General features: G+C 37.9%; 1 protein-coding gene across 1 annotated transcript; it reads right to left on the bottom strand.

Moving 5' to 3' along the window:
- Positions 1–2,548: 2,548 nt before the first annotated feature.
- Positions 2,549–7,142, bottom strand: cyp7a1 (cytochrome P450, family 7, subfamily A, polypeptide 1). Its single transcript, XM_086093803.1, has 8 exons — positions 6,923–7,142; positions 6,142–6,382; positions 5,831–6,040; positions 5,552–5,746; positions 5,252–5,451; positions 4,097–4,227; positions 3,855–4,033; positions 2,549–3,762 (listed from the first exon to the last, which is right to left on the bottom strand). The coding sequence occupies exons 1-8, from the start codon at positions 7,138–7,140 to the stop codon at positions 3,460–3,462; spliced, it is 1,677 nt and encodes a 558-aa protein (XP_085949929.1). The 5' UTR covers positions 7,141–7,142; the 3' UTR covers positions 2,549–3,459.
- Positions 7,143–15,004: the final 7,862 nt, after the last annotated feature.

The raw sequence follows: 15,004 nt of genomic DNA, 5'->3' as shown, positions 1-15,004 counted from the left end.
CCATATTACTGGTGTATTTTTGTTGCCTAAAGTGGGAGCTACGTTTGTCATGTGCAGCTATTTACATAAAAGTGACACGCCCCTAAAACAGGCTGTTTTGAACAGTGTTTTTTGGCTGATTTAGGGACAGCAAAAATATTAGATCCAAAGTCAATTTTGACGAATGCATGTCTTTTACACATTTGAGAACTATTTTAGTATGTTAAAAAGTTGAATAATATGAGACCTTTAAATTGGCTTGGAGGGTGGTCAGGTTAAACTTAACCAGTCCCAAGTTTGCCTGATTAGATGAAGTCCTTCACGGCGTGTTAAGATTGTTCCTTTTTAGCTGATTGTATTGGATGAGTGTTATTTTAAGCTTCTAAGTTCTCACTTTTTGCTATTCCTATGCTAATAGTTGTTTGTCTAGTTTCCTGACCCATTAAATTCCCAAGTTTAGAACAATAAACGTGCACATATTTAGAACTTGACTGTGTAGTGTGTTTGTTTTAACAATTTATATTAACCTCTAAACTGAAAACATATAAACTATTAAAATGTAGCATCCTTTACTTTAATGACTGGTTTTCCGAGGTGTCTCATCTGTTATCCTGTTAAAGCTACCTAAAAAACAAAGTGGTGCTCTGAAATAATTTAAATATTAAACTCGAGTCTCCAATTAATTAATCAATCAAATATTTAATTAAATAGTTAGACTCAATTTACTCTACTCTAGTGTTTTTTTTGTTGTTTTTTTAAATTAAGGTTCCTCTCAGCGTATTCAGAGGTGGGCATGAAAGTAAAACTTTTGTGTCCGGACAGTAAGACAAAACCTTTTTTGGAATAAATCGCCCAACAGCTGAAATAATGAGTTAAAAAAAACCAGATGTGCCTTTCGATCCCCAAGGCATATCATTTTCGGAATCATTATAGTTGGGGGTATTTCAGTTCAACCTGTCCGGTCCTATGTTAAGTGATGAGGTTATTGCAGGCAAATGGGGTTATTACAGTTAACACACTTACTTGCAAATGCTTATAAAATGATCGAGACAAAGTCACTTGCAAAATCCAAATTCTGTCATGTTACAACCCTAAACTTACATTTACAGTTATTTATAAATATTTCCTGTGATAGAAGTGGCTCATAATTGCACAGTGGAAGAAAAATAGTGCAAGGTTTTCAAATATATTTCCAAATAAATCTCAAAAGTTCATATTTTGGAAAACCACCTTTTGCTTATGATTCAGCCTGGATGTTTGTATGTTTCTTACACTCTGCTTGGTTTTCACTCTCAGGATCTTCAACATCTCTTTCCTGCTCTGTGTACTGTTGCAGCCGAGGCTTGCTTGATTTTGTGATGTTTTAATTAACATCAGCTAGGAGCCATGTTGGGAAAGTTCATTGGCTACGTGAACTAGTTCAATTCACAAAATGAACTACTTCAATTCATTGTTCATTATTCAACATTTTACACTAAGTGTACCATTTGAAAAATGAAGTAGTTCATATCATGCTTTATATTTTTATTACTCATGCGGCCAGGGGAGGCTCCGTGGCTTGAAAGCTTGTTTACCATGCGATTGGCCGAGTTTTATCCTGGAAGTCTTACAAAACTTAGCACTTTTGAACAAAAATGAACCTACATTCAAAAACTGTTCACAGACGCCAGAATGAGCACGTTCGCAAAAACGGTCAGGCAGAAATACACTACATTCAGTTCACGTTTGCTCAAAACAAGTTCATGGACTTTTTTCATTAAACTTGTTCAGGTTCAACATTGCCTAGCAGTATAAAAACAACTCAAGCTGACATTAAAATTGGTCTGGCAGGCTGCTATTACTGTATGAGTCATAAAGTTGGCCAGCAACCTATCTTGACAAGAAGCCTAACCTTTATTGTTAGTAGCAATTATTTCTTGGTTGTGATTGCCTCACGACGGGTGGATGCTAACTGGGTTGTATCAACAAAACACAGTAGGCCTAAAGATCACACTTGAATAATTGACTTGAGCGATGCACATTCTTGAATCGGTGCAAAATATCACAATTGTGATAATTATGGTATCATAGTATCGGAAACAAGTGGATGCTGACATTGCGGCATATTGTACATAGTTGTGGTAATTGCATGCTGGTTTTCATGTCATTGTGTTGTTGGGATGTGTGCGCACTGCAAGTGTACTTTGTTGTCTGCCAGTGACGGCCTGCGTATTTATCATGTGGTAAGTATCATGTACATCGCCACGATATTGTACATCTTTGTCTGCCTACTTTGTTGTTGCAATCAAGCTAATAATAATAATAATAATAATAATAATAAAATTATTATTATGCTGCATAAAATATGCTGTACAGTAAAAATCAGTCATGCAATAAAGACAGGTAAAATAATAATAATAATTATTATTTTACAGTAAAAACAGTCATGCAGGTATAATAATAATAATAATTATTATTATTCAGTCATGCAATAAAGACAGGTATAATAATAATAATAATTATTATTATTATTATTATTTTGCCTGTCTTTATTGCATGACTGATTTTTACTGTACAGCACTTTTTATGCAGCAATGGTTGTTTTAAAGTGCTTTATGAAGGTGAGTTGAGCTCATGGTGCTGTTTCATTATTATTCACAGCAAACGCAATAGCTGTGTTTCTGAAAGGGAAAAAAATTATTCTTTCAACTTATGTAGGGTTATGTTTTGTTTTTAAATACAGCATAACAGTGACAACAAATCAAGTTACAAGGAATGTGCAATGATAGGCGAGATAACTCGTTTGTCAGGTGTGGTTAGTTGTTGTAGTTAGTTGCCAACTTGTCACTCAAGATGTAGGGTGCACAGTTGTGTTTAAAGCATTGCAGCACAAAGTTCACTTTTCTCCACGTATGCATCACTATAGGGGACATTTTTTTGCAGGTTTGTGTGATATGCTTTTAGATATGACAGATTCTGAATTGTATTTGCATTATACAACTTAGCTGTAATGAAATTCTAACAATACTTGCCAACTTTGGGTGTGAAAAATAAAGATACTTTTTTCATAGCAGGAATAGTGTACAGGAACATCTGTACCAAATATGGACAAGAGGTCCCAGAATCAAGATGGCAGACACCTTCGAAGGTGGTTGACAATAAACGGGACAAGATCCTGTGGGACTTCCAGATCCAGACTGACAAACTGGTGATAACCAACCAGCCTGACACGGTGGTGGTGGATAAACATCAAACGACAGCAGTTGTGATAGATGTAGCAATCCTAAATGATAGCAACATCCAGAAAAATGGACACAAAAAGCTGGAGAAATACCAAAGACTGAAGGAAGAACTGGAGAAAATGCGGAGGGTGAAGGCAACAGTGGTCCAGAGCACAAATGATTTTAACATACAGCAGTGAAAACAACTATTTACATATGTAGCGGGACGTCTACATTAACATTTAAATATACACTATTTACATTTTGACACTACATGTAATTAAAAGTTAGATTTCAATTTGTATCTAAAATCAATATCATATGTTGGTTGAAGGATTCCTAAGCCAGCACGTGACTGGTCAAGAAGTGGGACTTTGATGGCAGGGTCCAGAAGTTCCATTTCGAAGTAAGACAGAACCAAAGTCAAGAACTGCTTAATTTCATATATGGCAAAAAATCTGCCAGGGCATTTGGTGACCCCAGACCCAAAGGGCATGTGGAAGTAGCGTAATCTCCTGCCGTGGCGATAGAACGTGCTTTTCTCCTGACCAGTTTCATCCAAAAATCGGTCAAATTTATATTCCTGCAGGTTCAAGAGGACAGAAACGGACAATTAACAAACTTTCTGTACTTGATGCTGATCATGCTCCTATACTAAATTTCAATGCTTCTTACATAGGGGTCTTCGTAGATTTCTGGATCGTAGTGCAACATAGGGGGGTACAGTGCAATGACATCATCTTTCCTTATATGGTATGCCTCCTGGTTGTCAAGGTGAAGTAAAAAGTCCTCTTTGGCAACACGCACATTCATGGAAGCGCTGGAGAGACGCATGGCTTCCTTGATGATACTGTCTGTGATTGAAAGATATGTCAATATAATTTAATTAATTTACTTTTGTAGTGCAATCAACTCACCCAAAACAGGCATATTGTCCAATTGGTCCCTTTTCAAGTTCAATGTGGGGTCACTCGGGTTAACGGTCTGACCTGAAGCCTCCAGTACTCTTTTCACCTCCTCACGAGCTGCTTTCATCGCATCTGGACTTCTGTAATCACAGACAGGAGCAACCGGGTCATTCACATGTGCCGTGTTGTCATTTCTTTTGAACGAGAAAATCAGTTTTAAGACAGATTGCTCATAAAATTAAAGGGGAAGTCAACCCTAAACATTTTTGGGGGACAAGAATATGTTCTATGCAACCCTACTATTCTAAATACGATATTCTGTTTAATATTATGTTAGTGGAATATGGTTAAGCAGCAAAATCCAGCTATTTTTATCCATCTCAGAGGGCGGCCATTTTGCCACTTGCTGTCGACTGAAGATGGCATCATTGTTGCTCAGGTCTCAGGAACCAACCAATTACAGCGCAGCTTCAGAAAGCAGGTGCGCTCTGATTGGTTGTTGCCTGACCTGAGCAACTGTGATGTCATCTTCAGTTAACAGCAAGTGGCAAAATGGCCGCCCCCTGAGATGGATAAAAATGGCTGGATTTTGCTTCATAAGTCATATTCCAAAAATGAAATATTAATCAGAATGTTATGTTTATACATGTGAGGTGTCATATAAAATATTATTGTCAAGAAATGTTTACGGTTAGTAAGCATACTGTACTGATTTTTTTGTGTCTGTTTTCTTGTTATCACTATTATACACACATCCTCAAGCACTAACACTCAGCAAGGCCTTTAAAACCCAGACGTTACAGCTCAGGGCAAATATGCTAAGCACGAGACTGCCATGCTGCCATATTCATAACCAGTTATCTGAAGTTGATAAAAGTTTGATAACCTGATGTAACTCCAGCACAGAAACGAGGTGTACAAGATGACTGGCGGAGGCGACAAAGTTTACTACTGAGTTATCTTGGTTACATTTTGATACATCAATCAATCAATTGCTTTCTGTTTGATTGTTGTATTTTGTGACATAAAAAAAAAAAAATCAATAGTAGATTGATAATAGATTATGATATCTGCACACTACCAGATAGATGGCTACATTAGATAGAATAAAACATATAGCAGTTTGTCAGCCAAAATAAAATGTAAAAAATGAAATGGTCATACCTTATCATGTAAAAAAGACTCCAAAAGGTTGCCGGCAAAGTATTGGCTTGTGAAGCCCAGAGCAGTGCAACGTGAGTTCTGGCCTTGCTTACATCATTGAAGGTGGATAAGGAATCATTGAGGATGATCCTCATGGAGATCAGATCCGAAACGTTCTCCCTTTTGGACAAGTTTTCAGCATGCATCGTTTTTGCTAGATTCTACACATTTACAAAAAAAAAGACACATAAAGACATTCATCGAAATATTGAAAGTGTTTCAGTAAATGAATGGTTTAGTCTTGTCCAGATTGCCACTGACCTCTCTGGCACTGTAGGCACTCTTAAAGACATGGATAGGCAGTCCAGCCACCAAAGCAGGGAAGATCTTGTCAAACTCTTTGAAATTCTCCAACGCGTTCAACACCAAGGCTTTCTGAGCTGCCTGCCGGGCCTGGCACTTATCCTCACCAAGATCTTTCCCGAACAATGTCAGATAGCCTGACTCAAACATCACCTGGAGAACACAGTTGAAAGGGAACCAAATGAGTTTCATCCAATCTGTTCAGTCTTTACTACAAGCGGTACGCTGTTGGCTTACCTTGTAGCAAAAAGCAAAAATGCCATCCACTTCCCAGCGGTCCTTGCTGGGACTGAGTGTGTTGGACTTCAACATTACATCCTGGAGGTGCTCCATCATGCTGTCAATCAGGGAGGGCAATGCCTCGCCTTGCAAAGTCTTCAGAAAAGTATGATGGAGATTTTCTGTGGTGTAACCGTGCCGAGGGTCGAAGCTGTCGTGGCCAAATGCCTAAAGAAAAGATCAACAGTTGATAGTGTACAATATACGCAAATGGGTGAGGAAAACCCCCACATGACACAACCTGGAGTTATTAAATTCTCTAAACATACCTTTACTGATGTAGCAAAGTGGAATTTCCTCCAGTCCAGGTGTCGACCTTGCCTGATGACTGAGTGGTACGAGAAGGGGTCACACAGGAAGTGAATGTATTGGCCCGCAATCTTGCAGGTGAAAATGTGGCCGTACTTCTTCTGACGGCTACGAAGGAACTGGAGAGGGTTGGCTCCAAATTGAAGAGCACAACCAAGAAAGGGGATCCAACCATTTTCAACTGCAGGCTCCCCAGGTTGCCTGCGGACATTGAAGGGAAAATGACTTTATTTACCTCCACAGATGAAAATCGGTTTGTTTATTCAATGAGACTTGCATGATTTGTGGCTTTTCTTTTCTGCTCGATTACAAATATGCTCTGTCGTCTATCAATTTGTGAATGTTCCCTGATGTGCTTCTTAGATTGTCATCACCAGTTAAGGATGGCATTTTTGCATTAATCACATAATGTCCTTAATTCTTTTTTCTATTATAAAGAAGTATTGTGATCATTTTAACGTTGTATTATTATCTTACTGTATGATTATAATTTTTGTGACAATTACAAGATAGAAGCAATACACAATGCTCCTCTAAGAAATAATTGGCCCGTGAGTTTATTGTACTTGACGGTGCAGTGGCATTGTTTTTAAAGCAGACGTTAATCAAGCACAAGATATAAAAAACAAGTATATGTATATGAAGAAGAGTACTGGAATTTATACTGGTGAATGAATTATTTTTTTCAACATTGTTTAGGTACCATACAAATGTTTGTGCTGTCAAAAATTGTGGTCTTACCTGCGTCGTGTCCCCACAGCCAGCCAAAGGACGCAGCAGAACCCCACCAACACTGCCCATATTAGAGCGATGCTTATTATCATATCGCCGACAATAGTAATGAGGGGAAGGTCCAAGAGAATAAAAGGCTCGGGTATTTGACGGAGAACAAAATTGTGTAAATGTGCACGTGCGTCAATGAGCAGCATGCATGAGCCCAAGTGGGAGTGATGACACATTGCCATGTGGGAGGTTTTTATAACTGCATTGTGTCTTGGGGTGGGTCCAAAGGCGGACCAAAAAAAAGAAAAAAGTTGAATTATGTCATCACTGTCAATTGAGCAGGGTGATGATTTGTCACTATTGCTTTGTCACTACTACGCCGAATAAAGACTTGCTTTTTCTCTCTTCAAATGTGATTACCGCTGCTCGTAACTTTGTTAGCTCTTGAGATTGATTATAACCAATTCATCCACATCCACCATGATGTCGAGGCTTCTCTGGGAAACCCAGTTCCATGCATGCATGCAGTGGACTGATTGTGCTTGTGTGTATGATGGCCTTGACCAGAGTCCATGGACAGTGGCACCTGAAAGACATAAGGGTTGGTAAATAGATTCAAGGTCCCTGCTTTGTGCTTGCTTTGTTTTCAATGGAACTGGATGCCGTGTGATAAATACTGTATTTGTCCATTAGAGACGATTGTTTGTTAAATTGAAGCACTTTTTATGGCCGATACCCAGTCCATTACAACATAATTGTAAATAAATGTGAAAAAGCCTGAAACTGTTAGAAAAGTTTTAAAGTTTATCCAAACTCACCTCACTGGTGCTTGGGGAGGGGAGGGGGGCGCAATGGTGTGCTCGCTCAATGTTAGTGTGCTTCACCTCCGTTTCATAGATAAAGGCACAACTGTATACTATACCAAAAATAGCATGTTCAAAATGTACACGACTAGCAGCTGAGTAAACAACATCCATCAATATCAAGAGGTAGATACGGCACACTCCTTTTGAGCTGCGTGTCTATGGTGATGCTAAGCTAATGTCCATGGAAGAGAACTTTATTTGTCTGTTAAGATAAACAGAAATTCATCTTTGAACACAGCCTTCAAATCTACATTCAATACTCTGTCACGTACCACAATTATAAAAAGATAAAAAATAAAATAAAATTTGATGCTTAATAAAATGCTTTGCGTTACCTCTGAAGAGACCGTTGCTCCTGCCAAGATGGCTGCCTCTAGGATGTCGTAGGATGTCTGCGGCCAATTTGACTGTAAATCTGGTGTAAAATACATCATCTCTGTGGCGATGCATCCAACCATCCTCTGCACAGCATAAAGGTCGCAGGCGTGTTTGGAGTCATTCCAAAATAACTTTGTCTGGTTGCAGTATCATCTGTCTGTCAATGAGCTAATAGACTGTTAAAAGGTCATGGCTGGTTTAGATACCGTAGGTGAAGAGAATGAATGAACAGTCCAGGGTGTCGGTTGGCGTATTTTGCGCTTCATAATGCTCCACACGTTTTCATGGACACGGGTCTGGACTGCTGGCAGGCCCGTCTAGTCTATCTGTTGTAACACGTGTATAATGCGGCATGGCTGAAATAAGCAGCGATATACGAGATGTTGGTTTTTGAACTGCTAACTAAAAGCAATCTTGATGGTCCTCCTTTTCCTCGTTGGCACTAAGAACATGACAGCCATGATTTCCAAAAACAATTTGGAGTGTGGACTCGTCAGACCGCAGCCTACTTTTCCACTTTGTGCCAGCCCATCTCAGATGAGCACAGGCCCAGAAAAGCCGGTGGCACTTCTGATTTGTTGCTGATATATGGCTGGCTATATAGTAGCCTTTTAACTTTTGCATTTGTAGAAGTTGCGACAAACAGTGTTAATTGAAAATGGTTTCCCTAAGTGTTCCTGAGCCCACATTGCAATATCCTTTACACAGTGACGCTTTACGGCTTTGCCACTCGCATGATGGTATTATGGAGCGTAGATGATGAAATCCCTTAATTACTTGCACTTGTAGGTTGAGAAATGTTGCACTATTTGCTCACGATGTTGAGTCTTTTGGAGATACAGTACTCCTTATATATATATATATATAATCATATTCCTCTGTGGAATGTGGCAAAAAGGTGTTTGTTGTTGTTGTCGTCATCGTTGTTTAGCATTCCTCAATTTTGCCAGTCTTTTGCGCTCCTTTATTGGAATGTAGTGCAGGCATGGAATTCAAAATGAGTTTTCTCAGTTTGAACATTTTGTATCTTGTCTTTGCAGTGTAATCAACTGAATAAACGGTAGCTTGAATAGGATTTGCAAATCATTGTACTCTGATTTTGATTTTCCTTCCACGACCTGTGTTTGCCTTTTATTTGTTAATAAATACTTTTCCTCCTTTCCCGCATTTGGGTCTATCTACTGGTGGGAACTGTACAATCCTTTTAAGCGATTACAGAAAACAATCCTGACAGTGACAACAAAGATTCAGTAGGGATTGAGTAGGCAAAAATGTATTGTGGTTACAACTGTACAAATGAATGATCACAAATTAAGAAACTTTTTGAAATGTTTGCTTTTTACGACATGCTAAATAAACTAAAAACATATTTAAAAAAAAAAATTTAATCTGAATTTCAATAATTTTATTCATTTATCTTTACACTCTATCAGAAATAGTCAAAATGTACGAATACATTGTGAAGGAGTGTCAAAGTTGGAACTGTTGACCTTGGCATCTGTTAACTTATCTGCGGGAAACATCTTGGCTTCTGGCCTTTGTGCTCGAGCCAAGTTCTTGCAACACAAGTGCATATAAAAAAGAAAAAAGGAAAGGAAACAGTAGAGAAAAAAGAAGTTTCTGCAATGCTGTATACAGGTGACATAATGTTGTCACTGAGTATGCTCAGGACAAGTATAGTATAGTTTTACACCACTATAGTACCAGTTCAAAAATAAAATAATACAAAGTGTTTTGGGACAGAAATCAATATTTAAAATGTTGCAGCAAAAAGCCTGCCATTCTTATGAAAGGTCACTTGAAATACGCAGATCTTCATTTTCGAACTAGAAAGACCTGATTAGAATTGAATTGCAGCGCTGTAAATGCTGATAAAGAGTGATATGCATTATCCTTATGAATTCCGCGAGTTGCCTTCTCAAGGTCAAGGCTGCGAGACTGACGGGGAGTTGTATTATTCTCTTGTCATTCACAGTCATGTGACCTTTGTACCCGTGTCACCGAAGCCATTGCAGCATTGACGAGTGGATCGCTTGACCAAGATAGATACAGTTTTTTGAAACTAAACAATCAAAACAAAAGAAGAAAAAAAACAGCAGTCCGCACTGCCACTAAAACAGTGAGACTTGAAAGCTGTTAAATATTAAATGATGAGTTTATATTTATACATTTGGCTGTCGGAAAAAACTGGTGTTCATGAAAAATGAATAAGAATAACGCTTTTAATGAACAAGAAATGCTCTCAGCTAATTCAGCCATACTGACCTCACTCCAGCCATCTGATCTAGTTAACATGAGTTCACACTCTAGTAACCTGGAGTGCCCCTCCCCTTTTAGGTCACTGCCGGCTAAATGAAACCTGGCTTTCATGGATCTCTGGATTGTTGACACATGACACTTGCACATCACACATGCCTCTGCACAAGTGGAGGTTTCAAAGAAGTGCAAATACATGTTTCAGTCATGTTGTCTTAAACAAGTCAAGACTGAAATGTTGTTGTAGAATGCCGAACGCCAAATTTGCAAACGTCTTTCCTTGCATCTCGTGGCGGTGTACTCATCGAGTCATGCGCCAAACAAAAAGTTGAAGGTTATTCCCCACAATTAGAATCAGGAAGCCTTTTTTTGTCATTGCAAAATACAACAAAATTGGAACGTTGTTCTGGTGCTTCATCCATACATCAATAAGACAAATAATGATATTAAAACACACTCATCACATGATTTAAATACCCCAAAAAAGTATTTGAATAATGAACAAAAATAATTGTGCATTAAGCATAATTGTAAACTCTTATCACTGTTAAAGATAATATTTTTAATTTGTTTGCTGTTTCTGACACCAGTTGTTGAAATATTACTGAACATGCAGGGTCAGAATACGCTTGTGATATTTTAAATACTTTGCCATTCCCCCGCAAAGAAGGTAGAGGGCAGCCGATAATTTCAGCCACAGTGAATGAGGATGTCCTTACAAGCAGTTTATCAGAGACGGAATTCTTTTTTCAATATTGTCGCTGCTGCGCCTTTTTCTGTCCACGTCAGCCTGTCAGAGATGACGGTTCCCAGAATTTAAACCTCTCCATAGAGTTACCATTAATGGACTAGGAAGGGTTGGGGTTGTGCGTCAGAACCACACTTCCTAAGTCAGCTTGTTTCTTTTGCTGCATGTGACCAATTTGGACCTCTGCTCCGTATGACGGCACGTCTCCCCGAAATAAGTTCGGTCGGACTTCACCATGCTGTTACTGAGGCGGGACGAGGTGCAGTCATGTTGTGTGCAGGATGTGAGAGTGAGAGTGAGGGAGGAGGGCACGTGGGGGCGGAGCTTCACTGTGTGAGGTTGAGTTGGTGAGAAAATCCATTATCAAGCAGCAGATACTGTACAGTATGGTGGGATATGTCAAGATCACATGATGAGGATGTTTAAGATGAAGCAGTATTTTCACATGTGTGCTCCATGGATCTGTTAGGTCTGTTTGCAAACGGCAGTCGGTCTAAAGTCGGTGGGAATTTGGTTTTGATGTGCTTTAACCAGTCTTTCGAACCACTTGATTACTATATGGTTCAGTGCCACAGGTTTGGAGTCATTTAAGACACTTTTCCGTTGTGCCGGTGTGGTCACTTTTCCAAAACACATTTGCAATCAATACATTTTTTTAGAAAGTTACGTGCGTTTGTTATTTTTACAAATTAATAACCAATCTTAAGTGTTAGGCAAAGCATAAAATAAATGATCTTCACCCCAGGAGGTTTTGTAACTCTTCCTCTTCGATCGGCAGGAGCTTTGAGGCATTTTTTCTCCTCAAGATTGAAAATAGCAGGGAGTAATAAATCCTCACAACATTGTATTCTTGATTCAATTCAGTTATTTACATGCCAAATAAGAATTGTCATTTCTGATGATGCTAGACGTTCCTTTCTGTGAAGTTTTTCACGGTTGCAGTAGATTATCTACATTTACATTTAAGTAGGCATGCTTTATTGAAATGGATTTCTGCACTGCTTGTGTGCAAAATGAATCCTGGAAGCCAAACGTTTCCAGACTAAATAAGCTTAAATAACTTGTTATTTGTAATCCATCACCATTTCTTATTTCATATCTCTCTGCTCGAGTATCTACAATTCATCATGATTTGTAGAAATGAATTGATTTGTCTGGGTTATCAGATTACAATCCTATTGCCAGAGTCAGTCCATGACCTTAACATGAAATTAACCTAACTGGCAGAGATATACTGTAGACATGAGATGAATGATAGTCACCAAGCTGCAATAAACAAAAAACAATTCCCTACAATCAGTTGTTAAGGCAGCGTGGCCTTGAAACTCCTGATAAACTGTAATACCTCCCGCAAAGAAGTGAAATCACACACATGCCGGTGGTGACGTGATCATTGCAGAAATTAATTCTGCAAGATATTGTTCCAGCACACTTCAATCCTCAATTGAACTAGAACCTCACGTGTCTGGTTTTAGATGCTAGTCATGAAAGGGATTCTCCTCAGTTGTCATTTCTGCAGAAAAAAAGAGAGTGCAACAAACGTTATATTAAATTTAGTGTATCAGCTATTCATTGTTATAAATTATTGCAATGCATCCCAACCTCCTGTGATTTCATTTACAATAATTATCATACTCCATTAAATATATATTGACGCCAGCGTCAATATACACTGTACATCGATGTTGAATCAACTTTCATCACTAGACTTATAGCCAATCTGATCGCCTGGATTGTGATTGGACGATATTTGGCATTTTATGCAAAATCAGTGATCAACTGTAATGCCATAATTTGCGCAATCAATCACGACGTTTATCGGATCTGCAAAATAAGACAAAGTAGACAGCAAAAAAAAACTCCATCTTTCTGGAGTCGTTCTGTGCTGACATAGTGTGCAGTGTATGTTAGCCTGAATTAAGTTAATCTTTTTTTTCTACTTGTTTATTTTAATTTACTGGTATGAAGTCCGGAAACCATAGTATTTATGTCAAATTAAAGAACAGTACAGTACAGTATGTGCGTTTTTTTTAATTTTATTTTACCATCTCTTTAATTCAAAACAGCTTTCATCACTAAGCATGAGTATCATTAACTTCTGGCCACACAAATTCAGCCAATCACAGAAGCAACTAGCGTATTGCCGTGTTGATGGAACTAACACGGAAATACAGATGCGTTATACTTTTGCTAAACTAGGATACAACTTAAACTAACAAATATACCGAACGTTGGCTTGAGCTGATTACTTACAAAGTCAATATAGTTTCCGTAGATAGTGGGGAAACTCACACGTCCTGTGCATATAAAAAGAGCACAAAGTAAATTTTTTAATTGTTTAAAACTGTTAGCATTGGTTTTAGCAAAAAACCTGGCAATGTTCATGCATTTTTTCCCATTAATGTCAGAGAAAGAGCTATTGTTAACATTACATGTTATATTTTATGTTTTTCCGCTTCTTTTTTTTTTAAATATAAATTTTGGAGTTTTTTTCCCCCTGGTGTATTTTAATGGGAGTCAATAATACGTGGAATTGTGCGAAGGCAGGGGTTAGACTATAGAGTGAATATACATGTTGTTTAACAAAACATAGATCTCCATCTTCTGATTGAATAGTAGATTGATCTTTTTTTTCGAACTCGCTTTGACCCCAAAAATCTCATTGTTTTACATTTTGTGGTGTCATAAAACCCAAATATAAAAGCATCAAAGTTGTACTGCTTGACATTTTTCTTTTCACAAAATGTTTTTCCCCACCTCTTTTTGCTAAAAAAAAATCAGCGATTTTGCTCAAATCAACCAATGTTCTACTGCTGACGGCAATATGGGGAATACAGTAAATAAATAAATAAATAAAATGCCATGTACAGACCCATACACTGAAAACCCGAACGTTCAAAATAATCAAATAGATTAAGTATACAATACTCAAAGTTTTATGAAAACTACTCCTAACTTAACTTTTTTAAGTTGATGTAACTTTGTATGCTTTTATGAGTAATTTGTACTAAAAACGTTTTGATTAAATTGAACTATACTAGTTTTTGGGTAACTTAAAAACCTAAATTAGCTGTAACTTAATAACATTTAGTTATTTCGTAATTAAAACTTTGTTTCTATGGTTTCAAAAAAGGTAACATTTACAACTAAAATATAAAACATACTAAAAATAAAAATGTATGTTAAGTAATATTTTATGTTTTGTGTATATGTTTCATAATTTATTTTACTTAATCATTTGTAATTTTATTTTAGCCCTATAGTTAACATTGTAAATGATCATTTGTTCTCAGTTTCCTACCTGGTTTAAATAAATTAATAATAATTGATGTTAGATTATAAACATATGCTCATAGCAGGCGGCATGGTGGCCAACTGGTTAACATATCTGCCTCCTAGTCCAGAGGTTGTGAGATCGAATCCGGCCCTCTGGCCTTCCTGGCTGGAGGTTGCATGTTCTCTACGTTCCTGCGTGGGTTTTCTTCGGGTACTCCAGTTTCTTCCCACATTCTGAAAAATATGCATGGTATGTTAATTGTACACTCAATTGTCCCTAGATTGTTTGTCTGTGTGTGCCCTGCAATTGGCGGGCAACCAGTTCAGGGTGTACCCCGCCTACTTCCCGAAGACAGCTGTGATAGGCTCCAGCATTCCTGCGACCCTCGTGAAAACACTGTGTACTTATGGTTTGGACTTCTGTTAACTTAATCCAGTGGTTTTATAACATTTATAAGTTAGTAACTGAGAATAATTGAGTTGCTGTAACAGAAAGCTTCTAAGTAACTATGTATCAAAAAAATAATAATTTAGTGTGATCAAACCATTCAACTGAAAAAAAGTGAGGCAACCGAT

Source organism: Leptonotus elevatus, chromosome 1 (genome assembly GCF_054856555.1).
Source record: "Leptonotus elevatus isolate MCC_2025b chromosome 1, RoL_Lele_1.0, whole genome shotgun sequence".
In the NCBI taxonomy this organism is placed as follows: domain Eukaryota; kingdom Metazoa; phylum Chordata; class Actinopteri; order Syngnathiformes; family Syngnathidae; genus Leptonotus; species Leptonotus elevatus.
The sequence above is the reverse complement of the archived record's forward strand: the minus strand, read 5'-3'. Positions and strand labels throughout refer to the sequence as shown.